Source organism: Parasteatoda tepidariorum, chromosome 12 (assembly GCF_982258835.1).
Source record: "Parasteatoda tepidariorum strain Cologne lab strain chromosome 12, Ptep-v5.0, whole genome shotgun sequence".
Taxonomy (NCBI): domain Eukaryota; kingdom Metazoa; phylum Arthropoda; class Arachnida; order Araneae; family Theridiidae; genus Parasteatoda; species Parasteatoda tepidariorum.
Genome location: NC_141766.1, coordinates 58,354,721 through 58,381,394, shown reverse-complemented (window position 1 = coordinate 58,381,394; position 26,674 = coordinate 58,354,721). Strand labels below are relative to the sequence as shown.

Genomic DNA, 26,674 nt, shown 5'->3' with positions numbered 1-26,674 from the left:
CAGTTTCCTACCCCTAAATTTTTAATAATAAAAAATAAAACTTAACCCCTTTTTTTGTTACTACATATTGTTTTTTAATCATTTTTGTATTTCTTTTTATTGGTCATTTATTTAATAATGTGTAATAAAAGGGAGCAGTTCGGAAAAATTACTTTAAATTGTTTGCAGTACGAATATAGTGAACTCCCAGTGAACCGAAATTTAAGTCCCTTGAAGGTTCACTATAACTGCATTATGATTTTATTAGGACAGAAAGTTAACAGTAATCATTGAAATTTTTGATAAGAATATGTATAGCATCAGTGTTTTGCATTTCCATAACTAACACACCTACTTTCTGTAATAAGCCATCTGCTTTCAGTGTTGTCAAATAAATGTTTGATAATTAATAATGTTTCCTGCTTATAGAGCATTCTTGATTTAATAAGATTCTAAATATAAGAAGCATTTTTAATTATTTGTTTTGCTACCTCTTTATGTTAACAGTTTAAATAATTACAAGACGTCATTTTTTATTTTTTCTAAATAAAAAGTTTATCCTTTAATAGTAAAAATAAGGACAGTTAAGTGAAAATCACGAGTTATTTTATTCTATTAAGTTTTCTTAAGGAAGAGACACATCTATTCTATATAGAAGATAAGATGTGTGATCCTTTTGTGTAGTAAAATGGAAACACACTGGCATTGTTGACTTTAAATATTTAGCAAGCATAAAAATTGACAACCTGCTATTTGATTCTTTTCTACTTCCTATTAACAATATGGTAAATTGAAAGTAGTAATGGAAGACAAGAGAATTCCTGTTTTTTTTCAAAGTTGTGTTCAAAATTTACATAGATATGAGATAAATGGACTTTTTCACTATTGTAGCAAAATACTGGATGACCCTTGAAAAAAGTTGGAGACCAGAGAAAATAATTATTCATTATTCATTAGTAAAGCGACACCTTTGTAATGTTCTTTTACCCTCCCATTTATTATTCTTTATATTTTTCTGATTCTCTTAATATAAATTTGAGAAACATTTTCCATTTTGGGGAGATAAAAAACATAATTACGAAACTAGACAAACCAAGAAAGGTTAATTGGTTTAGCTCTTATGAGAAATCCCTGCAATATTTACATAAATTACTAAGAAATAGTAGACAGATTTGCTGGGAAAAAAACTAAACGTTTGCAATTTTAGATATAAGTAAGAAATTTAAATTGTTAAAGTTGTCGGTGCTAGATAACTAACCAACTTATATTCTGTTTTGCGATTGGTTAAAACTATTATCACTGTATTGTCAAAGAACAAATACTATAAAATTTCAAATTATATCAGATTTTTTTTGTGTGTGTAAGTTTTAGTTCTGAATTGAAATATCAATATCAGGTGTTTTGAAAAATTTAGCATGCTAAAATTATTAGAGTGTTTAAATCTAATAGACAGTATAATTAAAAATTTTAGGAGTGTCTGAAATTATTTTGTTAATAGATATTTATGCATTATTTTTGTATAAATAAATTTTTAATAATTTTATACAAAAACAATTTAAATATCACTTTAATATCATTTTAAATATAATTTTAAGTTCACTTTATTACAGTACATTGCATTTTCTTTCATTGAGACCAAATTTCTTAAATTTTTTAACCTTTTCACTATATAAAATTTTCGGGCATGAAATTACTATTTTCACATTTATTGTAGCCATGTTTCTGTTTTGGCAAAAATGATTTTAGAGACTAGAAGAATGGTATTTAAGAAATTGTAGTTTATTACAAGACTATTATGTGATTATGTTATTGAAGTGTAATGAGTTTTTAACAATAAAATTTATTTAAAGAGTATTCATTTACAGGTTTGTTGGCTCTTAATAAAAAAAAATAAGAAATTGTATTTTATTAATTGTTTTGATTTTCCAAGTCTTAAATTTATTACTACTAATAGCAATATAATAAATTCTAATCAGATCTTTTTCCAAAAAAGTAATCCTAAACAAAATAATTCAACTAAATTAACAGATGCTTTGAATTACAATTGTAAAAATTATGAAACCAATAAAACATATTCAATATCATAGAGTGTTTTAGAGCAGTCATTAAAGATAAAAATGAAATACTGCAATTAAAATTACTGTTAAATAACTGTTATTTAACCAAAAAATCTGATTCTTACCTATTACATTAGTAATATTTTTATAAATAAAATATTTTTTGGCTATCCCTGAACAGTTTTTACAAGCTCTTTCTTAAATACACATAGTTTGAATTTCATTTTTTGAATGTTTGAATAATGATTTTGTATTATTTCAGTAAAAACACAATATATTTATTAAAAATAGCTATAAATATTAAATAAATAAGAATAAAAGGTTTAAATATTTCAAATTCATAAACTACTACTTACGTAAAAATTATGTTGCTTGAGTCAGTGATGTTTTTTCCTCCATACATTATTATTGCCTTATCTGGATCAGGTTTCACTTTATATGTGTTCCAACAATACTCAGAATAGGCTGTAAAATTCCAAGGTGCAGGATCGAACATGTCGGTCTTTCCATTTTGACACATTGGCATAACCATTTCAGTGCAGGCCTAAAAAAAGCATAATAAACACAACTAATCTAAATGCCAACAAATGCACAGATAAAAAAAAAATCCAAGATAAACTTTCTGATTTAATTTATGAATAAAAACATTACAAAACTTTAAACAAGGAGAAGTTATAAAAATGGTGCTATTTTTAATGCAAACGTTGTAAATAATTATAAATGAAAAATGATATTCTGTAGGGGTGGGTGTTACAAAATAAGGTAAATGGATAAAACAAAGAATCTGCTCTTCTTGATTAAAATAAAGCTATTTAAAAGAAATCGCATGAAACAGGTTTTTTAGACAATCTCCATGAATTGGAGATAAATGAAAGGCAGTGTAGGTTGTCTGACAACGCTAATTTTTTGAAAATCTTGATTATAAAAGTTATGAATTTTACTCCACCAACTTAATTCTGTCACTTCTAATGGCATGAATGTATGTGATTGGTAAGTGCAACATCTGATTACACATCCTTTTAACTAGTGCTTTAAATTTTTAAAACAGGTTTTACATCATATTTAAAATATACTACGCTTTTGTTTTGTTAAATGGCACTGCCAGATAAAACCAGGACATAGTTAGACTCTAAATTAAAATTTCTAGATAGAATACATTGTCTCAATCAGGGTGAGTAGCCAAATCTTTCAACAAAAAGTAAGCGCACCTATTAAGTACTTTTTAAGCACTACATACATTAACAAAATGCAAGATAATTTTCAAAGACTTTACATGATCATGATGAAATAACTAGTTTCTGACAAAGAACTCTTTTCTTGATTATACTAGCCATTATAAAATGATCAAGAAAGTTTTCGGTTCGATATCAGAGACTGGAAAATGAAGCCTGAAATTAAGAATATCTTGCAAAATGCATCAGAGTTGCACACGAGAGTATAATAATCTCACCGAACCCGGCTCAGTAGACGCACACTTAGACCCGCAAGTATTTCATCAAACATGTAAAATTATTGCCGCTTTTACGCTACGGACCGAATGTAAGCCCAAATGGATTGTGGTCAAATGAATTGTGAAAACGTTGAACAGAACAATATGAAAAGCATGCTTTTGCATAATATGTGACAAAAATCGACATGGTAAAGAAAAAATTCTCATTTTTGAAAAGTCAAAATTAAGCACTTTTTAAAAACACCCAATAAAAAAAAGCACCTTTAAGGACTTTTAAAAAACGAAAATCGAAAATAAGTACCTTTAAGCACTTTTTAAGAATGCTACGCACCATGATGTATTATTTTTGCTAACATTCTTTACTCAATATTTTTAATAAAATTTCATTCTATGTTTCGACTGCCTGTAAAGTCAAGTTGAAACTGTTCAGTTGTTTAAGGATTGTTAATGTGAACTCTTTTTTTCAGAAAGACCAACAAAAAAAAATCTAGTTGTGAGAAACAGATGACTTAGATGGCAACACAGTCTAAGGATTGATTATAACATGTTCGTGCTCCATCAGCAAAATATTCCTTGATTTAAGAACACATTTTCAAGAATTATTCTAAGATGACTAAACCACATTTAATTGTTAAGTTTTTGCTTGTGTCTGATACTTGAGGAAACTACGAAGGAAAATTGCAGTCAAAGGCAATTTTAACTTGGAGACTATGTAATCACCTTAACACTACAATAATTAATCAGTAAAAGCTGCTAAAAGCAAATAAATTATTGTAAATAAAACATAAAAAACTATGTTGCTACTCATATATTTCTATAGCTAAGCTATTTTAGTTAATTGAAAAAGTAGTAATATCAGCATACTTGATAGCCCCAACCTTCAACACCAAGAGATGAACCTCCTGATTGTTTAGTATCAAAACATGTCTTATCTCCAGTATAGTTTTGAAATATTGATGCAGCTTTAAAGATGTCAAACATAAGTTGTTGGTCACTTTCAGATACATTTTTCAAGTATTGACAAGCTTTCTGAAATTGTATTGTAATTTTAGTAAAATGTATTAAAATATATACTGCAACAAATGTATAAAAATATCTATATTATATGAAATGCTTAGACGTATGTAGCTAAAAAATTATACTATTTCTTTTTCACATTGGCAATAAAGAACTAAAAAATCATGCAAGTGGGAAGTCATACGCATGAAACACAAAACATCTAATGAAAAAGACTTCTAAATAAAATCTACTAAAGAAAACAATATCAACATAAAATTATTTCTGTTTAGACATGCCTTTTCATTTACCATAAATGAAGATCTAAGCTGTATCTTTCTTAAGCGATATCCTTTAATTCATAATTTAATTTAGTAAAATTCTAACTGTATCCTAACTGATTTAAAATTTACTATTGTGTATGCATAGTACACAAAAAAACGGAACACTCAGAATAACTTTTTACTTAATGATTGGATCTTCACATTCTAGGACTCAATCTTAAGGGTTTAAGGGGCTGACCTCAAATATACTAATTAATTAGCAAAGGGATACTTTCAAGATATGAAAAGATACCCGTTTTCGACAGATTGATTTCTGACCCTCCCTCAAAGTAGAGGGAATAACCGGAATCTGAAAAATCTGATCCGAATAGAAGAACCTGATCAGAAGAACAGTCCAAAATTTAGAATCATTAATAATAATTTAATGTTTTTTTTGTTGTAAATTTCATTCATTATATTTCAAGATCTTTTCAAGTGAGGCGAAAAATTTTTGCACACAATTATAAAATTTGTTTATCCAAAGATAATTGCTAAAAAAATAATTTTTAATAATTATTTGTTACTTTTTATATATTTAAAATTTTTTACAGAGAAAGCTTTCATGAACTATTTATTCTAAAATTTAGTCTTCAAAAAAGTGTACAAATCTAGAAGGAAGTAATCTGAAGAGAACAGAGAAAGCAGTTCCCGGGATCAGTGAGCAGGCGGCAGAGGTTTCTAGTATAAACTTATTTCAAGTGCTTTCCTTAATAATGAGATGTTTGCTTGAATCTTAAAATATATAGACGTGTGCTAAAATCGTAGTTTTTACTTAACATGCAGTTATTATTTATAGCATACAATTTTGTGCACAATTGAGAACAAATTTGAATTGCATAGCTAAAGATAGTTAGAAGCTTAAGGTAAGAAAAATTAAACATGATTTTTGAGTATAAATCAATAATTTCTTAAAGCATAACTTGTAAATTTCTTAAAATGAGAATCTGTATATTATGAGCCCAATAAAATATAGCAGTTTTGTGCACAATTGAGAACAGTTTTGAATTGCATAACTTAACATAGTTTGAAGCTTATAATAAGAAAAATTAAACATGATTTTTGAGTATAAATCAATAATTGCTTAAAGCATAAACCTGTAAATTTCTCAAAATGAGAATCTGCATATTATGAGCCCAATAAAATATAGCAGTTTTGTGCACAATTGAGAACAGTTTTGAATTGCATAACTTAAAATAGTTTGAAGCTTATAGTAAGAAAAATTAAACATGATTTTTGAGTATAAATCAAAATTTTTTTAAAGCATGGCATGTAAATTTCTTAAAATGAGAATCAATATATTATGGGCCTAATAAAATAAAGCAGTTTTGTGCACAATTGAGAACTGCTTTGAATTGTACAGCTTGGAATAATTTGAAGCTTATTAATTATGAGAAATTTTAAATGACTTTTTCGAATAAATCATAAAAATTTTAAAACATAACTAGTAAATTTCTTAAAATGAGAATCTATAAATTATGGGCCTAATAAAATAGAGCATTTTGGTCAAAAGTTATCTAGTTTCCTAAAAATTGTGACTAGAAAAGTACAATTAAAGGTTTTCAAGCAAATTATTTAAATTTTAATAAAAGATATTAAGTACTCATATTGTGAGTATTTTATTTAAATCAAATATCATCAGAACATTTAACCATTAATTTAAAAAACTAATGATTGATTCCTGTGAGATTTTAATAATTTCTTGATATTTAATTTGTGTAAAACTTTAATGTCAAACATTGTTTATGTGGTAAATATAAATAATTGTTTAAATAGATAGAAAAACCGATGAACTATGCAGAACAACCAGATTTTACCCTGTAATGAGTTTGAAGTAATAACATCACTAGTATAAAAACAATCATAGGCTCAAAATATTAAATGCTTGGAACATTATTTTTTAATACATTTTTACTTCAAATCAGAAAGAAAATTTCAAATTCAAAGCATGCTAAAGAATCAGTCTTTCTTTTACAAATTTTATGTAGATTGAAGATTGTGATACCCAAAAAATTGTCACACTATGTTGAAGAAAAATAAATATTGTAAGAAAGGTGTTATTACTTTATAAATTACACTAACTAGTAAGCTCACTTATGAATTGCACATAATTTGGTTGCATTCTACTGCAACCCTCAATCATCATTTAAATATCACTACCGCTTTTGTTAAAACTAAATATATATTATAGATTTTTCTATAACTTTTCCTTATACAGTAATTTTAAATTTCTTTTCTTAAAGAAAATAATAATCATAAAATTATTTTGTTAAAATATATCTAAATTAGAAAACAAGACCCTTTCAATAAATAAAGAAAACCTTTTTTAAGGATTAATAAAAAAATTGTATAAGAGAAACTCTGAGATTTGGGATAATTATTGGAGATGGCTCTGTTTCATTTCGCACCCATTAACCTATGAAGAAACAGTTTGAGACATAGCATTATAATTTTAAAAGAATAAACTACCAGAAAACAAGATGAAATAAATTTTACCTCATTTTTTAAATTACAGAAAATAATACATAATCAACAGTAACTTATTCAATTAAAGATTAACAAAACAAAAATATACTCACTTTTATAGGATTGGCTGGCAATGGAACCAAGAAATCTGTAGGATATGGATAATCTGTCATAGCCATATAAGACCATGTATCATACAGCCACTGAATTAAATCAGTAACATTTGGTGCAGTAATAGGTTGGCATAACTTAAAGGTATCAGACAAAAATTTAGCTCCAGAGGCTGAAAAATATAACAAACAAAACCTTAAAATACAAAAGTGCTAATATTAATGAGCTAAAGGGCTAAAAATATAATACTGCTAAGAGTTAGTGCATAAGAAACATAACTAATATGCTACATTTTTTTTTGTTTAGTAAGTAAACATATATAGTAAGTACAGTAGAACCTCGATTATCTGAGCTACTTAAGACCACTAGTACCTCGGATATCGGAAATCTAGGTTAATAGACACTGCGTATAAAAACTTGCCTTGCTCGCAAATTTAACATCTTTTGAAATAAAAAACAACAGATCATTTTTTAAATGATAAGAATAAACATATATAAAGTTATGTTTCACAGCTCAACAAATTTTTTAAAAAAATCAACAACTAGTTTTAAATTTTAAAAAGCAAATAGAATTTTTTTTAATTATACTAAATTAAAAGAGGCATTTTCAGAAATAACACTAATCTCAAAAAATTATTTTATTTTATTATGTATTAAGCCTATATTTGAGCTTTGTTACATCTCCAATTGTCTACTATGGTTTCACTAACTTCGAATTCCAGAGCAATTTCTTTCAAACTTTCACTATTATTAACTCCTTTAATAGCCTTTTACACATCAAAACAACAACTTTCTAAAAATAAACGAGCGCCATGGTCAGACATGAAATGATTAAAGCAAATATCTACCATTTTATAATTTTACCTCCACAAACTCTCCTTTCTAAACGCTCATGGCAGCACACCAAGTTTTTCTTCCCTTCCCAATGGAGATTATAAAATGTATAGTACAGTTGTTTATCTGCTCTCAAGGCAGGAACAAAACTGGGATTCGCGAAAGAAAAGGCAAACAGAAGAATGTCCTAAAACCCAATTTTCTATTGTGAGAGTCTCTAGCCCTCCCATTGTCGCCAGTCAAGAAGGGGAAATGTAATTGTCCAATAACACATTGCACCCAGTGTTCAATAGAACCACATGGCCACTGGAAACAAAAACATTTTTCCTCAATGTTGACATCTCAGGGTGCAATATTTCTTGGAAGTTGAGTGTTTGCAGGGTCAGTAGAGCCTGACAGTGAACCAAAAAGTGTGGTCTTCACAGGTCTCATTCAGAAAAAAAAAACAGACTTCGTCATCAGCTCAGTTAACAGAAACTTGGGTTAATTGAGGTTTTATTGTAGCAATATTTTCAGTAACCAATAATTTACCACAGAGATGGTTGGTAGCTCAATGAAAAGTTACATGTCCTTTCCCAAAGACTTGACTAGATTCGCAATGTGTTGAAAATATTTACTCTAACTAAAAAAAATATTAAGGTAAAATAGAAATGTATTTCAAATCTTAATACATTCAGTGGCAAGGATAGGAAGTTTAATAATATACACCACGATTGGTTTTGAAAGAAAAAATTTTTTCAATTTAATTAGCAAATTCTAAACACATATTCAATATTTTACCAACAAATATTAAATTCATTTTTTAGAAGATTAGATTTGATAATAAAATAAAGAACAATGCAAGATGTTCTGTTATTTAAGTATCTTCTATAACATAACATAAGGCATAATTTTTGGCATTTCTGCACTTTTGATAATAATGTCAAATAAATGAGTAGCAAATAAAGACCAAAGCATTCAGAGTAAAACCTTTTTAAAGCTATGCACTAATTCTCAGAATATTAATTAACATGGCTAAAACATTATCACACCCATAATTGACAGTTTCATATTACATGCTGTTTAATTTACTTTTATTTTGATAAATTATTTTAAATTATAAGGACTTTTATTTAGCCAATTCTCTGTTATTAGTTGTGATTTATTTATTATTTTTCTTAAAATTTAACAAGCAAAATTATTATTGTAATATTAGCAACCAATAGGGACAATAACACTTAAATGACAACACACCCTATTGTATAAAATGTAAAACTACATATAAAATTATTGATAAGGATGTAAAAAAAACTAAGTTGACATTATTTAAAGAAAATATATATAGATTTTAAATCCTATAAATGAAAAAATAACCTGTTTTTCCAAAATTTTTAATCACATCCCAGGATCGACGAATCATCTTATCACAATTTTCTCCAGCTTCAGCAAAATCCTTTGTAATTATTTCGTTATATTTTTCGCAAGGTGTTAAGCCTGTAAATTGCCATACTGGAGCACTTGATGCAATTGCCCTATAAAAAATATTGATTTCAATACAATAAAATGCATCATTTCATGAAATTTATACTACTAGTTGTTCATCATAATATGCATTGAAATCCATATTCATAAGAAAAATGTTTGATATTTATTAAAAAAAAAAAGATACATAAACTGATAAAAATTATCCATCAAAACATAAAGATTAATAAGAAAGGCGGAGAAGATGTCTAATCAGAGGATTCTTTAACTGAGCTAAATACATTTTAAAAACTGATTTTAAAGATATAGATAAAATTTACGAAGTTTATATAATAAATGAAAATGAAGAAGTGATGTAGATAATGAAGCATTAAATGAGTCATTGCTACCTTTTTATACAGATGCAACTACTGCAATTAATGTTTTAAAAAGTAATTAGAATACAGCAATTGAAGTTATTAACAATTTTTAATTTCCTTCCTGCACTATTTTGTTTCACAGTCCTTTCAAAGCCAACAGTTGACTTTGAAAGAAACAGAGTCAACTGCATTTTCAAAACAAAAAATTAACAAGGATATAAAATTAAGCAAATCTTAAAAAAAATTTAAAGAGAAGGCTAAACAAAAAAATATTCCGTTAGTAGAAATATCGCCAACTTTTAAACAGAAGAGCTTTACATATCTCAGCAGCGTAAAAGTTTAGAGTATAATGAGTTAACAGTAATAGAAAACTTATTTAAAAACATGAGTATTGTATATAAGAAGAAAATGGTAAAATTGTTAGAAAAACAATGGGGTTTTTCAATGCAAATTTTATGATACTATTTCTTATATTAAAAATATACAACATGAGCATTTTAGAACATCATTTAAGATTTTTTATTGATGCTTAAAAACTTCCATATCCTACTTATCTGAAAAGAAAATAATAGTATTCATTATAAGTTGGAGTAAAATAAATAATTCAAAAAATATTTCACATTATGCTTTCTTATTTGTTTTGGTGTGCATATTGTGAGCTAAATTGCAGTATAAAACAGATGTAGGGTGATTGATGTGTTAAAATGCTAGAGCCTAAAAAAACATACCAATTCATGACTTGTAAATGTTAAGATAATCAACTCTTGGTTCTTTTACAAAACATTAACAGCCTATGAACATATAATGCTTTGATACAAATGTATTCCATTTCGAAAAACGGTAAAAGTTTTTTTATTGCATGATGCAGTGATTGTTTGTTTTCCTTCGCATAATTTAAAAATTGGGCAAATTATAATATATTTAAAAACTAACTGATTAAGCATTTTAAATTGGATAAAATATAACTGTATAACAGCTAAGGTTTTTTAGGTTTTTTTTCACCCAATGCTTGATTTATCTACATTAATTTAAAAGCTTTATTTAAGAAATTCTTTTCTATTTATAAATACAAATAAGAAAAATTATAAAACAGTTAGAACAAAATATTTTAATTCTATAAAAAAAATATCAATATTAACCTGCTTAACTTGTAAGAATTAGTTGAGACCTATTTAACATTTCTTCATTTGATTTTATTGTGCGTCTTAGATAATAAAACTGAAAATAACTTACATAGTGAGCGAGACTTTTCAACAGTCATTCATAAATTTAAAAAGAACTTACAAAGAAATTTAAGAAGAATGAAAAAGGACTGAAAATTTTTCAATAGTTAATCTGTAGCACTAATGTGTAAATTTAACTATAAAAAGATTAATGACTTTATGCCAAAAACATTAATTTAAAATTTATAATTAATTTTTCACATAAAGAAAAAAATTATTATTAAAAATCTATTATTACTAAAAATCTACAGTGTTATTATCGTGATAAAGATGAAGAGGAAATATAATACATATTCATACGCACTTCAGTTTAACAATCTTTAGCTTTCTAACTAAGTTAAACAAGAATACAATCGATAGGACAAGCAATGAGAATTTAAACAATACAAAATTTTCTAGAGTATGGAACAGGTAAATAAAACTGATTTATTTTTACTTTTCTTATAAATATATAAACTATTGAAAAATAAAGAAAAAAAGAGGAGAAATATCCAATACTGTACAGATTGAAAATGAATTATAATTTTACATCTTAATTACAGCATAAAAAATAATTTTAACAATTTATTTTTCACAGAAAAGAATTAATAATTACAAATTTTATATTTGCCTAGAATTTATTCATATTTAGAAGCTATAAAACATATTGTATTTGGTTATTTTTACCACAGCTAAATATTTTAAATGTATTGTTTAAAACAATGAGCTAAAAATGCATATTTTAAGTAAAATAAATGACTCAGCAACTTAAAGTCATCAAGACTGAGAATTAAATAGATACCAGTTCATAAAGGGTAATTGTCATTAGAAATAATTTTAAAAAATTAAAAATGATTAGAAAAAATAAAATTTTGTTTTCAGATTACAGTAGTACCTTCTACTAAGGGACCCTCTCAGGACTAGACATCAGATGTACTCAGAGATAATATAAAAATTAAAACAAAAATTAATCTAATTGGAAATTCTTGATTCTCAGACTTCATATAATTTTTTATGCGGTCTTCTACATGATGAATATCTACTGATTTTTCTATGCCACAAATAGTCTTAATAAAAAATTTTATGCCATTGTTTAAATTTGATCAATTATTTGATGTTTTGACTTGTAGCTTCTAACTTTCTAAAACTTTTTTTTGCCTCTTCAAGTATTGATACTCCACTTTTCAGAATATTTTCTGTTTCAGTTATTCTAAATTTGAAAGTTTTTAAATCTTTATTTGAATTAGTAATCCATTGTACTTATCATTTCTTCTCTGTCTTTTCATCATATTACTTTATTCATTTTTACTTAGTCCCAGTTTTTGCCTTAAATCTCACAAACTAAGCATTTTAATTTCTGCTAAATTTATAAATCTTTTCCTGTTTGAAGCCACGATAAATAAATAACATACAAGCATAAAACTACACTTTTCCAGAAGCAAACAACTTCAGAGCCTGTGCAAGAACTAAAAATGATTGAAATTTTTGTTCTATACATTTTCCAACAATACCAATACCACCAAAACAATTCATGGGTGATAAGGCCTCCTCTCTTACCCTTCACTCACAACAATTTTGTGAATGTAAAATGAGAGAATGTGAAAAAAATTTTAATGCAAAAAGAGAGAAATATAAAAATACGAACAAAGAGTATTTTAATATTTATTTTGTATTTCTTCACCTTTATCTTAATTTTAAAACTTGAACTAGTATGTCCCTTAAATAGAGTTTACCTTATTAAGAGATCAATACATTAAGGCTACTATTCTAAGGGACTTTATCCCTTATAGAAAGTATCCCTCATATATAATATCCTTTATAGAAAGTGCTATGATAGAAACAAAGAGTACTTTAATATTTATTTCATGTTTCTTTATCTTTTTTTAACCTTTTATAATTGTGTCTTATAGAGTATACTTTAGTAAGAGGTAGATACGTTAAACATACTAGCACCTACAGAGTTTTCTCTTAAATAGACAACTGATTGGTCTTTTGGATTTGTTCCTTAAAGAAGGTACTATGTTACTTTGTTTACTTTAAAATATAGTATGTGAGAGAGTTCTCTAATTATTAGATCTGTATAAGGAACGTGCACAGGAACTCTTGATGTTTTGAAGGAAATATTCAAGGACTTAAAATAAATTTTAAGTTCAGCTGTTTCCAAATCTGTTGTTACACTGATTCATAAAAAATCATCTCTACCTTTCATGAACATGCACTTTTTAATTTTAACTTTTTTTAAAAAAATTCTCAGTTCATTTTTCGAACAGTGTCATGCTGTTAATGTAATAAAGTGTTTTTGTGTAACATAAATATTATGTTTTGAAATTTTTATTTGTCAACTATGCTACCCCGTCAAGAAGAAAGTTAATGATTGAATATCTGAAAGAGTAGAAAGCCTTTGATTCTATACAATCCTGGTAATTACCTAAGCATTTAAATTTAATCACATTGAATTTGGTTTCTTTAGGAAAAATTAAAAATAATTAAAAAATAGGTTTCTTGAAAGAGTTTACACTGTAAACACACAACTAATGGTACTAAAGAGTAAATCAACCGAGGTTATCTACAAAGTATGATATATTTGAAATTTTAAGAAAAACAATGAATTTTAAGAAAAACAATGAAATTTTAAGTAGCAAAACATAAATATTTCTAAAAGAACTTATATTTCTGAAGAAAGAACTTTAAAATAAACTTTTGGTTTTGAATTCATTCACAAAAAAGTGATTATGTAAAAAAATTAGTTAATGTCAAGAACATAGTGGCTCTGAAGCGTGTTAGTGCAGCATTCTGGAAATGCTCAATAATAATGCCAACCTGAAATTAAGACAAAGAATTATTCTCTTTTATCTTTAAAATTCAAACTTTTTTAAAAAAAATAATCTAATTTTCTAGTCTTTAGTAGCATATATTTCTATTTTAACCACCAGAGATTCAAATATGGCAAATATCACAGACCAGGCATTCATTTAAAAAGTTATGGTTTATGTTCCTGGATGAGTAATTTTCCTTAATGAAAAAAATAATAGGTAAAATTAGAGCTGCTATCACTACAAATTCATTTTGGTTTTGTTGGCAAGTTAAATAACACTTTAAAGAGAAAAAAAAGGGTCTCCAGTACAAACTTAACAAAAGAATATGTCATTCTGTAATATATGTATATATGTGTCATATGTAAATATGTCATTGCTTTTAACATCAATTGCGGACTTTGAAATTCTTTAATATATAGAAGTAATAGTATAGAGAATTTAAGTTCTCATTTGGGGTCCTTGTTTTATCCTATGAGTAAAGCATCTCTGTGATTGAAAATGAATTAAAATATTTGTGTTTAAATAAAAAAATTTAGTACGTTTAATGTTCTCTTTTCTGTAAAAGTGTAGGGTCCGGGGAAATGTAACATGGTATGCTGCTGTTCCCAGTATTACATATATGAAACCCTATACTCTTGGAATCAAGTATGTACTGCCACATGTTGTTGAGGAAGTTTGGCAATTTTTGTTTACATATTTTTTTTTTTACATTGTATTGTTAATTTGTTGTATTTGCTAAGTTTTTTGTTAACTGTTTCAATGCATGTACGTCAATGATAGATTACTTATACTTAATATTTTTTTAAGAATTTGTTTATACATATACAGTGAGACCTGTTTTTGTGCGGTCCTTTTTTATGCGATTCTGTTTTTGTGCGATTGGTTTTATGCGATTTTATTTTTGTGCGATTTTTTTTTGTGCGAATTATTTTTATGCGGTATATGAATCTTAACGGCGTTAGCACCAGTTTAATGTTTCCTATCAATGTGCATATGCATGTTGTGGACGAACTCTGATTACGTGGTCTCCTTGAGAACGATGTATCTGAACTTCGCGATGCTCTGTTTATTTACTTTCATTAGTTCATTTATTATCGTCAACTCCATTTTCTCTTCTGTTTAAAATTTATTCTGCGCTAAACAAGTTGAAGTAAATCAGTAAAAAATCCTTTGCTGTGTTAAAATACTTAGTATTTTAAAATTAAACCGTTATTTTTATTTTGTAAATTCTCGTCTGCGTGCGTGTATCTCAAATACTATACACTTCGTATTCAGAGTTTTATACACGATTCATTAGATTAAGGATTCATTTTATAGTGAGATTAAAGGTAAAAAAATTAATTACTTTTGTTTCTATTTATATGTAGTTTTTATGATTTTTATTTTATTTTATCTGATCACTGACTTTATGGTACCAAAAAACAAATCATTGAAATCCTATCTTCAAGCGATTTTCAACCAATTCATTCCAAGAAGATGCGCGTTTTGGATTACGACGAGTAGCAGCTAACTATTTAATGTATAATTTGAAAACTTCTACATGTATATGTACAATGGAGAATTAAATATTTTTAAAATTTCTTTAGGTCTAATTTAATTATTTAATTTTATTGAAAGCATTCTCTTATCTATTTCATAAATCATTGATGTATTTTCTGAGTCCGACTTTTTTTATGCGGTCCCTATCAACCGCATAAAAAAAGTTTTTGGTGGTATATGGTACAAACTTGTTTATTACATGTCAGAATTTATAAAATTTTCGAATTTTTTTTTGTGCGATTTCTTTTATGCGGTCCCTATCCACCGCACAAAAAAAGGTTTTACTGTATATAACACTTAATAAATAACAATAAACTCTAAACATAGTTAGAAAAAAAACCTCATTTAACTAAATCGCAGAGATTGTTAATAATTTAGAATAATTAGAAAATTTCCCATAACAGCATTACTAAGTTCTTATAGAAATTTTGTTTAATATTATTTAAATTTTCAGTTCATGTTAGTAAAATTATATCAATTTGCAAGCTGTTTGAAGAGCTACACTAAAATTTTAAATAATAAATTATATTAAAAATTCTTGTTTTAAATTACAATTGCTTCAATTTAATTAAGAATAATTAATTATTCTCAAATATTAATCTCAATTTCAATTTAACTCTTTGAGTGACAAAAATTATTTTTTAAAAATATGAAATACAATTATTAAATTAAAACACATTCAAGCTCAGCCTAGTACCAAAAATACTTTTATTTTAATATTCAACAAATCTCTAAAAGGTGTGAAAAATGAAGAATATAGATATATGTTTTATTTGTAGCAAGAGGTATATTTGACAGAAATATGGAACAACATGAAAAGCTTCTTCCTCAATACAAGAAAAAATAAATATATACTTAAATTTTTTCTTACTTTTTGAAAGTCCATAAAAATGAAAAAGATATTGAAAATTGTGTGTGTTTCAATTTATTTAATTTCATTGGTGTTGTTAGTATCAAAGCATAGGCTAACTCTGTATCCCATTTTGAATAATATGTTAAAATAAACTTACAAATTTAAACAATTTGCAAGCAATTGCTATAGATAAACTTATTCTAAAGTTTATTAATATGAGATATTTTATTCTATTAAAAATTTAAATTCTAAAAACAATGCATATTTTTCATCTTCAAGAGTTACTTTTTGTTTTCAAAACATTAAGCACATAGAAAAACTTTCAACTGCAAAGCATTCTATAGTAATAGTCAATAAAATGGGCAAAATTTAAAAGCTAACTTTAGTTTAGCTCAATAAAGAAATATGAATAAGCATTTTTCCAATACTTTAATATATTTAAAAACAACTTTGAATATTAGAATTCATTATCTTCTATATACAATCTACACTTTCTAGAAAGATCCCTTTTACTGTGAACCTTCCATGATAATAAACAATACGTGAAGTTCTGTTTGCTGATCCATAGACACCATGTCATTTTAACACTCATAAGAATGTCTAAAGTGAATCGTTTATTCCACTATAACGACATAAATTATGTTCTATTTGTTTAATTCCTAAAAAAAATCACTCCAAAAAAACAGATGTTACACATTATAGTGCATCGAAAATTAGCATTTTTCAGTTGACAGTAAGTCAATGGGTAACAAAAGTATGAAAGGAATTATTCACAACACTATTGGCTTTTGGTAAATGCACTCCATAAACATAAATCTCCAAGAATGAAGAAAGAGTGATAAGACCTTAACTTAGAGTGACTATAATTCTATGCATATTCAATAGTCAAAAAGATTTTGAAATATTGATTATTTTCCATTATTGAAAGTTCGAAGTGTATAATGGCATCTTTGTGGTGGAACTACTTTTGGGTTTCCTGCATGTATTAATTGCATAAGTAAATTTCTTTTCAAAGGGTTCATTAAATTTATCAATCAGATTTTTCTTGTCTGAAAATTGTAGTTTCTCTTTTTGTGAAATGCTGTAAGAGGTGGCTTATTTTAAAGTTAAAACAAGTGGTATTCACATCCTTCTGGATTTCATTTTTGCTCAGACTTAAAAATTCTTTGCACATATAATGATTTTTGCAAAATTGGCTGTTCGTAAGCATATTAACGCTATATGCTTAAAACAGAAAATTTTGTAGGAAGTGGATCGAAGAATTACATCAAAACCACAAATTGCTTAAAATATTGAAAATACTATAAAGCGCGTTGTTTATAATAATTAAAATTTCTGATGTAATTCTAAAGACAGGAGAATAAAGTGTACTAATTTCACATCATCGTTCCTGTGAAAGAAAATTGAAAATATAGCAAAAGCACTTTTTAAAAATTATGTGTAATATTAAAATATGTCATTTTAAGAAAATGGAATGCATTTTTAACCTTTAATGAATTATATTAATATTTGCACTTGAACACTAAACATACCAACACTTTACAAAACAACATACGATAAATGGTCTTTTGACCAGTTATGGTATGTTAAGTGTTAATGATATTTAAAAAAAAACTATGTAAATGTCAATTGTTCTATCAGATTCATAATTCTTTTTAATGTATAGCATGCTTTTCTCAAAATAAGTCCAATATTTATGAAATAAAAGTAAACATTTGCTCCAGTTTTGTGACTTCACAATATAGCAAATTCACATTATAACACCCATTTTTGTGTGGACTACAGGGGTTGTTAATATCGGTGTCCACTGTATTAAATATTTTAATTAGTTTTAATTTAATACTAATAAAAAAATTTAAATACAATGGAAAGTCCCATATCCGAAGTTGCCGGGACTTCAGCAAGTCCGGAAAATAGATATTTCTGGATAATAGGTCTTTAAGGTAAACAAACATCATAAAATCTTTATTCAATAAAAAATGACAAATAGATGATAATTAACGTAAATTTCAATTAACATTGAATAAATCCACGTGATTTGTGGTATTGCGCTATTTTCAGAGCCTTTGTTACAGATCTCCACATGGTTTTTTAAATCTCAATATTTATACGATAAATTCTTGATAAAATTATCTCTATTTTAATATGCCATTATAACATACCACAAATTCTGAATCACGCATTTCAGTCAGTAATCAATTTTGAACCTACTCGATTAGCAACAAATATATATTAGAATTTGTTACAAAAGAAATTTTATTGAACTAACTGTATGGAATTTTCTGCATGACATTTTTATTATGTTTTCAATGGATTTTGAAGAGTCTATATATATATATATATATTATATATATATATATATATTATATATATATATATATATTATATATATATATATATATTATATATATATATATATATTATATATATATATATATATTATATATATATATATATATTATATATATATATATATATTATATATATATATATATACCGTAATTTCGCGGAGAGACGCCACCCTGGTATATACGCCGCTGCCTCAAAAATCGACTGACAGAAAAAAGCTTTTCACCGGACACGCCGCGCCGAATTTTTAACAATGGACAATTGCAGTCATTTTTTTTTATGTTCTTAATGAATTCAGAATGATGGAAAAGTCCTGAAAAACATCTTTTTACCTCCCAAAAAATGCTACTTTTTTAATTAAGAGCAATTAAAAATCGTGTACTTTCGTTTTCAGTTTAAAAAGGAAGTCACGCGACTTTTAAGAAAGTGACGCCATTCGAGCCTGACTTGTGTTTTTTTACACTTTTTCTCCTCGGTGATTTAACGCTTGTTTACGTGCCTAGTTGAACGTCGTTTGTTTTTTTTAAAAATATATTTTAAAATCGAAGTGTATTGCTGTTTGATGTCTTCATCAAGTAAATATAAGTACTGTATAGTGCCTATGTGCACTAACACAACTTCCACAGCTCCTGAAAAGATATTTTTTGATGTGCCAAGAAAAGCTGAGATAAGGAAAAGATGGTGCCATCTAATGAAGCGTGATGAGAATAAAAATCCTGAATTTTCTGAAATTATGACCCCAGAAGATTCATCACATGTCAAAGTTATAGCATATGCTTTGGTTTTTATTTTATGCTCAGGAGTCATTTTCCCTTTAACAATGCAGATATCACTTTCTCGCTTAACTTGCACATAGCCTATAGCATTATCCCCATATGTTTGTCTTGCTGATCTGAAGTTAAAATATATATATATATATATATATGTGTGTGAAAAAGATGATTTAAAAACTGAAAAACAGAATCTTATTAGACTAAACAACCAATTGAGACAGACCTGGCCTCCCCAAGGCCATAGTGTCGATAAAGAAGAAGAAGTTTTTTATAGCTTTCCTATGTCCATGTAATATTAGTTTGTGTTAATCGCTATTTCATATCTTTCTTTTCCGTAAAAATTCCAAAAGTTTCTGGAAACCTTAAATTATGAAATAGTTATTTAATATAAAATTTAGTATACATTAATTTTTTCTTTTTTTTACAGAATAGGGATAAAAACTATTATATTTTTTTAAATCCTTCAATATGCACACTATCTGCATAACTAGACGCTTTAAAATATAATGTAATAAAAATCTTTTTGATTTTTAATACATCATTCATAAAATGTACCAGTATCTTTCAAAATGGTTCATGTTATTATTTACACTTTAACACTTTAAAAAATATTATGAAGCAAAACTTATTTTTAAATTTAATAAAAAAATTCGATAAAAAAACATTAGCAGGTGTAGTTAAAGTAAAATATACTAAAATTGAAGATGTGTATTTATGTTTGACAGTAGAAAGGGTAAAAATATTCTATAACTAGCTTGCCTCTGACTATTTCTTTAATTTTTTTTATAAATTAGAATCTAATTTTCTTTAATTTTATTTTATTAAATATTAATTTTTGATAAAACAATAATTTTTAATAAAAATAATAGCTTATTTATTTTTATAAAATCGTTTATAAATTATTTTTAATAAAATTGACTTCAATTAATTTTTAACTAAATTAATTTTAATAAAATTGATTGTAATTATTACAAAGTTGTTTATAATTGGTCTTTAATAAAATAATAACTTTAATTCAAATTAATTTTTAATAAAATAATACATTTTATTAAAATTAATTTTTAATAAAATAATTTTAATAAAAGAGTAAGTATAACGTTTATAATAATAATTTTGTGAGTAAGTATAATTATTTGTTTTTGTGAGTAATAATAATTTAGTGTGTAAGAATAGCGTTTAGTTTTATACTTTTATGAAAGTGGAAAGATGTTTTTAGTATACTTAAATCCTTGCTATATTTTAACGTGTACCTATATGTGTTATAACAAATCGCCGTTCCATTTTCACCCACAAAATTATTTACAGCCAGGGGCGCCGGTAGAATAAAATATAGGGGGTGCAACCCTCTAACAAACTACCATCCCCACAAAAAAAAGATTAAAACTATTCTGTATGATTGCAATTCTTGTTTGATTAATCAATTTTTTACATAAAATTTTATAACTAAATTGCTTTTCTATTTATTTTTAATTGCTTAAAGAAAATCCAGGGTAGTGCAAGTGCACCTCCTTGCCGACGCCCTTATTTACAGCTACAGTTTATAAATAAACAAATTTATACCTTTGAGCCTTTATGCCTTTGATTTCAGGCGAAATGAAATCTTGGTTCGTTCGAAAAAAATCCATAATCATCTCTTCAGTAACTTGCGGCAAATTGTCCGTTTGAGCTTTTTGAAACCCCTCTTCCATTTTGATTCTATATATGCAATAGATTTCAAAATATTTGCTGCTAAATAGGCATTTAAATACACGCGGGAAAATTTGGAAAAAATAAGTTAAAGAAGAGCTAGTTAAAACCGCAAGAAAGAAAATACATAATAACAACGGGAAGGTTGTGAGGAGTAAGGCTCTAATGACGTCACACCAATCAGCGGTCGTTTTCGAGTGAGGGCGTTTTCGCTCAAATTAAAATATTAATAATTAAATAAATATTTATTTGTCAGAGTTAAAAATTATATTTTCGTAATCAGGAAATCAATCTTAAGAAGTAATGACTATAATTTGGAAAATTTAAGAGATGCTGCAATTGTCCACTAAAGAATTTTGAACTTAACGCAGGTATTGATTAAAGACTTAACACATACTCTAAATATGCATATGTATATAATTTAAATAGTTAAATAAAAATAAATAAAAGGATATTAAATATTTTAAAAAATAGAAACAATCCTAGTATATAAAATAGATTTTAATAATTTTCTAAGTAAAATTAAGAATTTTCTAATTTTAAAGTTAAGTAACCATTAAAATATAAATAAAATAATTAATATATCATAAACCATTAAAATAAGTATGAAATTTTTTAAAAATAAAACGATTTTACTTTTAAATTAACAATCCAAAATCGTGTTTTAGAAATAAACGATAAATCCAAAAAAATTTTGTTTAAAGAAAAACTTAAGAATAATTTATTTAGATATCACATATCACTATATATTCATATCACTGCACTTAAAAATTCCTCAAAATCAGAACTCTCTGTATTACAGCAAATTAGGCTTACTATTTAATTGTTTATTTCGGGTTAATCTCTGTCACTTTCGGTTTCATTTGTCCCGGGATGATTTCCGCTTTTTTGAAGCCATTTATCATAGTTTCTTTTTCTCTTTTAATTGCTGACAGCTTAAACCCAGCGGTATAATTTTTCCTCTTAATGGGAATTTTTCCTCTTAATTTCCTTTAGAATGGATAACTTAAATACAAGTTATGTTAAAACAAAACGAAAATAGTATAAACGAAACAAAAATATTAACGAAAGAAAAATATTAATAAAACAAAAACGCATGGGAACTGAAGATAAAACGATTAAAAAAAACCTAATAATAATAAGCTGAGGAAGATGATCGAAATCAGCAATGAAAAAAAAAACAATAAAAAGCTCCCTCCCAAGCATTTAAAACAAGTTTCTATTTTTAGCAATTTCTCCCTCTATTTTCGCTTCTCAAATCAGGTTTCTTTTTTCAACTGACTCCGCCTAGGACGGTCTTTCTTCTATCCCTGTCTAAAATTCTCACACACTTTGCTTTTTTCCCTCTGCACTGACCCTCAGTGGAAAGTTTGAAATTCTTTTTGAACATTCTAATTGTAAGATTATTGAAGGTCATTCCAAGCTCATCAGCATGCTTTATTTACCCAACATTCACATGTTTTTAACAACCAGCTGAAGAAAAAAGGGGAGTGGAGAGAGGCATCCATGACAAGTGGAAGAGTCATATTTCCTGGAAAGAACAGGGGGGGAGCATTTGTTTTACAGTTACTTTATCACTGGGCCCACCCTGATTTTCTTCATTCATTTATAGGCCGTCCCGTTAGATACGCCTTCCTGTTAAATTTTCAAGTTTTAAATCAATAACGCTGCGGCCTATCTCCGCAAAATTACGGTATATGTATTATAATTTGTTTTCAGTATTCATTTTTACTAATTATTCAGCATATATTGAAATAATATTTTAAAGAGAGCAATGAAATTGAAAGAAGTTTTGGATTTTTTAAACTCCAATACCAAAATATTAAAATAGGGAGCAAAAAGTATATAGTCTTGAAAAAATAAAGTTATCTTTAAGCTTATCTACAATGGTAAAGGCACAAAGGGAAAACAAAAAGAATTAAAGACACTGCTGTTTCAATGCAACATGCAAATACTATTGTCAGTCCCAAAACAAAGATGGAAAAATTTAGTGCCTTGGCACACATGATGGAATTTGTTTATATTACTGAAACAGCTATTTTTAACTGTCTTTATTTAAACTTGAAATTTTATTCAGATTTTAGTGCAAAGTATATCACTACTAAATATTATTTTATAAAAATAATAAAATACTTTAAATAAAAGATGCATAGTAAAATATGAAATCAATACAATGCAAGTTCTAAAACCTTAATTGAATCAAAAACAAATACATGTCTGCCATATTTAATTATATATTTGTTAGCATTTTTTATATTGACAAGGAAATAATTTGTTTACTTTGTGAGATATGATAATGTGACAGAAAGACATAGATCGGCATTTCTCAACTTAATATATATTTTTTTTATAATAAAAATATTTCTTAAGAGGTGCAAAAAAAGGCAAGTACGTATTTGAAAATCTAATAATTGTAATCACTAAGAAGTAAATTTATTTTGTGGTCACTTTTCCCAGTTCAATTCAAAATATGGCATTAATATTGGCAACAAAAAGCAAAAGAAAATCAGTCAAAGAAGTTTTAAAAAATGAAATTAAATGATACTCACCCTTTAACAAGATGTGGGTATTTTATTCGAATCCAAGCAGCTAACATACCACCATAAGAGCCACCAAATGCTATGACAGAAGATTTATTTACTCCAGGTATGGTAGATTTCAAATAAGAAATTAATTCAGCAAAATCCATAAGTGCTTGCTCAGAGGTTAAGTAACCCCGGTATTTTTCCTCCTAAAATAGAAGGAAAGATTATAAAAAAGAGCCATTTTTTAAACTTGAAAAAACAACCTTTTAAACATAGGACAGGTATCTAAAGAAGAAAAAACTTAGGACAGTTATGTAACATTTATAATAAAAGGAGCCACAGGGAAAAAAATGCTTTTGTCAATAAATCAAGCAAAAAATAAATATTGGATAAAGATTACAGCATAATTTTATTAAATTTTTACATCGTGTTCAAGTATATTTTGAAACTAAATAAGAAAATTTAAACAAAAGAGGGTCAATACTTTCTGAGGTTAAGCAGTCTAAGGAATAAGAAAACGTGGTAGTTATAATAAAAAGCAGTACCTAATTTAAAGTTTTTATTTCTCAATGCTTATTTACTCCTTATATTCTTTATACTTCTTTCAGATTTAAACTGGAAATAGTGTCTAGAGTAACATGCTGTGCAAAATAATTGCTACTTGGTAACATATTCTTTTATTTGGTAATTACTTAATTTTTCTTCTCATTTGATAATTTGTGTTTGGCTGATAATTAATGTTTTCTGCTTAAAAGCCAAGACAGATAAAAATAATAGTAAAAAAATCATATAAACAATTTTTCATACATTAACAGCTTAAAATTCTTCTCAGTTTTTGCTTCATTAGTAGAGTAGAAACAATGATTTTCAGTGGAAAAAAAAGATTAAATAGAACATTTGTCCTGTAATGCTGATTTTCGTTTATTCTAATAAAACCAACAGACTAAGATTGCTATTAGCTTCATACAAACAAAAATAAGTACTTAACACTATCATACGACCATGCACACTATCATACGACATGAAGTAAACCTATTTGGAAGAAAAATAAAAATGCTTATTATTGCCTCATTAATTACAGTGTTGTTGAAATATTTAATATCGCACATCTAAACATGCTATTCCTTAATTTTATTTTTGAGATATGTGTCCACAATGAAAAATAGTTGAAAACAGTTGTGAATTGAATATTTGGCATGTTAATATCACACAAAGACATTTTTAATCCTCTAAAACTATAGCAAATTATAAAAATTATAGCTGGTACAAAATTTTATTAATCAAACATTCAGGAGTATTCATTTAGAACCTAATTCAAACTTAAAATGCTTTTAAATCAACAAACATTTTCTAGATTATCATCATTTAACATAAAATTATAATCCTATTTACAAAATGTGCACAAGAAAAATTGGTATTTTTGATACAATAAAGCTTACACAAAATATTATGAAGGTTATATAGATAAAAACAAGTATTAATACTTTAAGTGATTTATTTCCATAGGGTAAAGATTCTCCATAATATCTATGTTCCGGAAACACAATGAGGGCATTGAACAAAGCAGCATTCTCCCAAATAAACCCCTGAAATGTTAAAACAAATTGAGAACATATCAAGAACTACTCTTACATGGACAAAAGAATGGAACAAAAATTATATTACTATTTTATTAAATAAATTACAAATAATAATTTAACCTATTAAATTACATCCAAATCTAACTTTAAAGCATACAAATGATAATGAGTAATAAAAATAAAGTCGTTACATTTTATTTTTATTGTTTATTTGTAACAAAAGCATTGTGTTCACAAAAAAAAAATATCTGCTTGTATAGAATAAAATTTTATATAATTTTTTTTAATTTTAAATGTAATATGTTTTTATTCTAATATTATGGGCGATATTCTTGCACTTTGTAGGCAGAAAAATATACCAATTATCTCCTTTTTTTAATCTTCAAAATTATCATTACACAAAAATAATTAAAAATCATTAAAACCTTTGCAGCAATTACCTAAAAAAAGATTGATGATGAAATCACGTGAATCAGACTCTTTAAAAAGAGGTTCCTAAAATGTATGTTTTATTTCGAGATTTAGTTGTTATAAATATCATATAAAAAGTACCGAACTTTAAGAAAAGTTTTCCACATAGTATTTAATGTGAAAACTTGTAGTAATAGCTGTCGAAAAAACGATTGAAACACAACATGCATTAAGGATGATATCGAAGCAGACTGGGCATGTCAAAAAGTGATTTCTTGAATGCTTGATTTGAACTTCATGAGCTGTAATAATATTGATATTTTTTTAAAGAAAATTACGGGAATATCAATGCTAATAACTGAGTAATGAAAGATATTGGTGGGATTCAAAAACACTAAGTTGAAATTCATAGCAATAATTGCCTTATAAAATGATCAAAACACCATATAAATTTACGATGGAATTGGTGCAATTTCTGAGCAATAAAGTAAAGACTCAAATGTGTGATTCAAAATTTTCAGATGCATATTATCACATCATAAAATTAGAATTGATTTTATTTCACCCAAATTAAAAAAAAAATTTTACAAATTTACAGCAATGATTAATTAATTCTTTTGCTACAAATCAGAATTTGTAACAAAATCCTCACTCACACTCATATTTTATTAAAATATAAACTATGGTGTTCTTTAAAAAAATGAAAAAAAGAACACTTCTAGAGCAAACTATCTTTTAAAGTTTCAAAATTTCATAATTTTTTCTTTAATATTATTAATACGAAACTCAAGGGGAAGTCAGTCAGTCATTGACAATATTTTTTTCCATTCTCGAATGAAAATAGGAAAATCACCACTATTTCTTTTCCTTCCAATGTGCCAGAAAGGTATCTTTCTAATATAATTCT

General features: G+C 26.5%; 1 protein-coding gene across 3 annotated transcripts in view; it reads right to left on the bottom strand.

Moving 5' to 3' along the window:
* The window catches only part of LOC107453508 (lysosomal Pro-X carboxypeptidase), a 48,001-nt gene that overhangs the window by 4,416 nt on the left and 16,911 nt on the right, over positions 1 to 26,674 (bottom strand). For all 3 annotated transcript variants that reach the window (XM_087156114.1, XM_071188434.2, XM_016070376.5), the window contains exons 3-8: positions 25,261 to 25,362; positions 23,801 to 23,982; positions 9,567 to 9,724; positions 7,382 to 7,551; positions 4,351 to 4,515; positions 2,393 to 2,580 (exon numbers count right to left, since the gene is read on the bottom strand). In XM_087156114.1, coding sequence (XP_087012240.1) covers positions 2,393 to 2,580; positions 4,351 to 4,515; positions 7,382 to 7,551; positions 9,567 to 9,724; positions 23,801 to 23,982; positions 25,261 to 25,362 — 965 coding nt within the window. The remainder of the gene's footprint in view (positions 1 to 2,392; positions 2,581 to 4,350; positions 4,516 to 7,381; positions 7,552 to 9,566; positions 9,725 to 23,800; positions 23,983 to 25,260; positions 25,363 to 26,674) is intronic.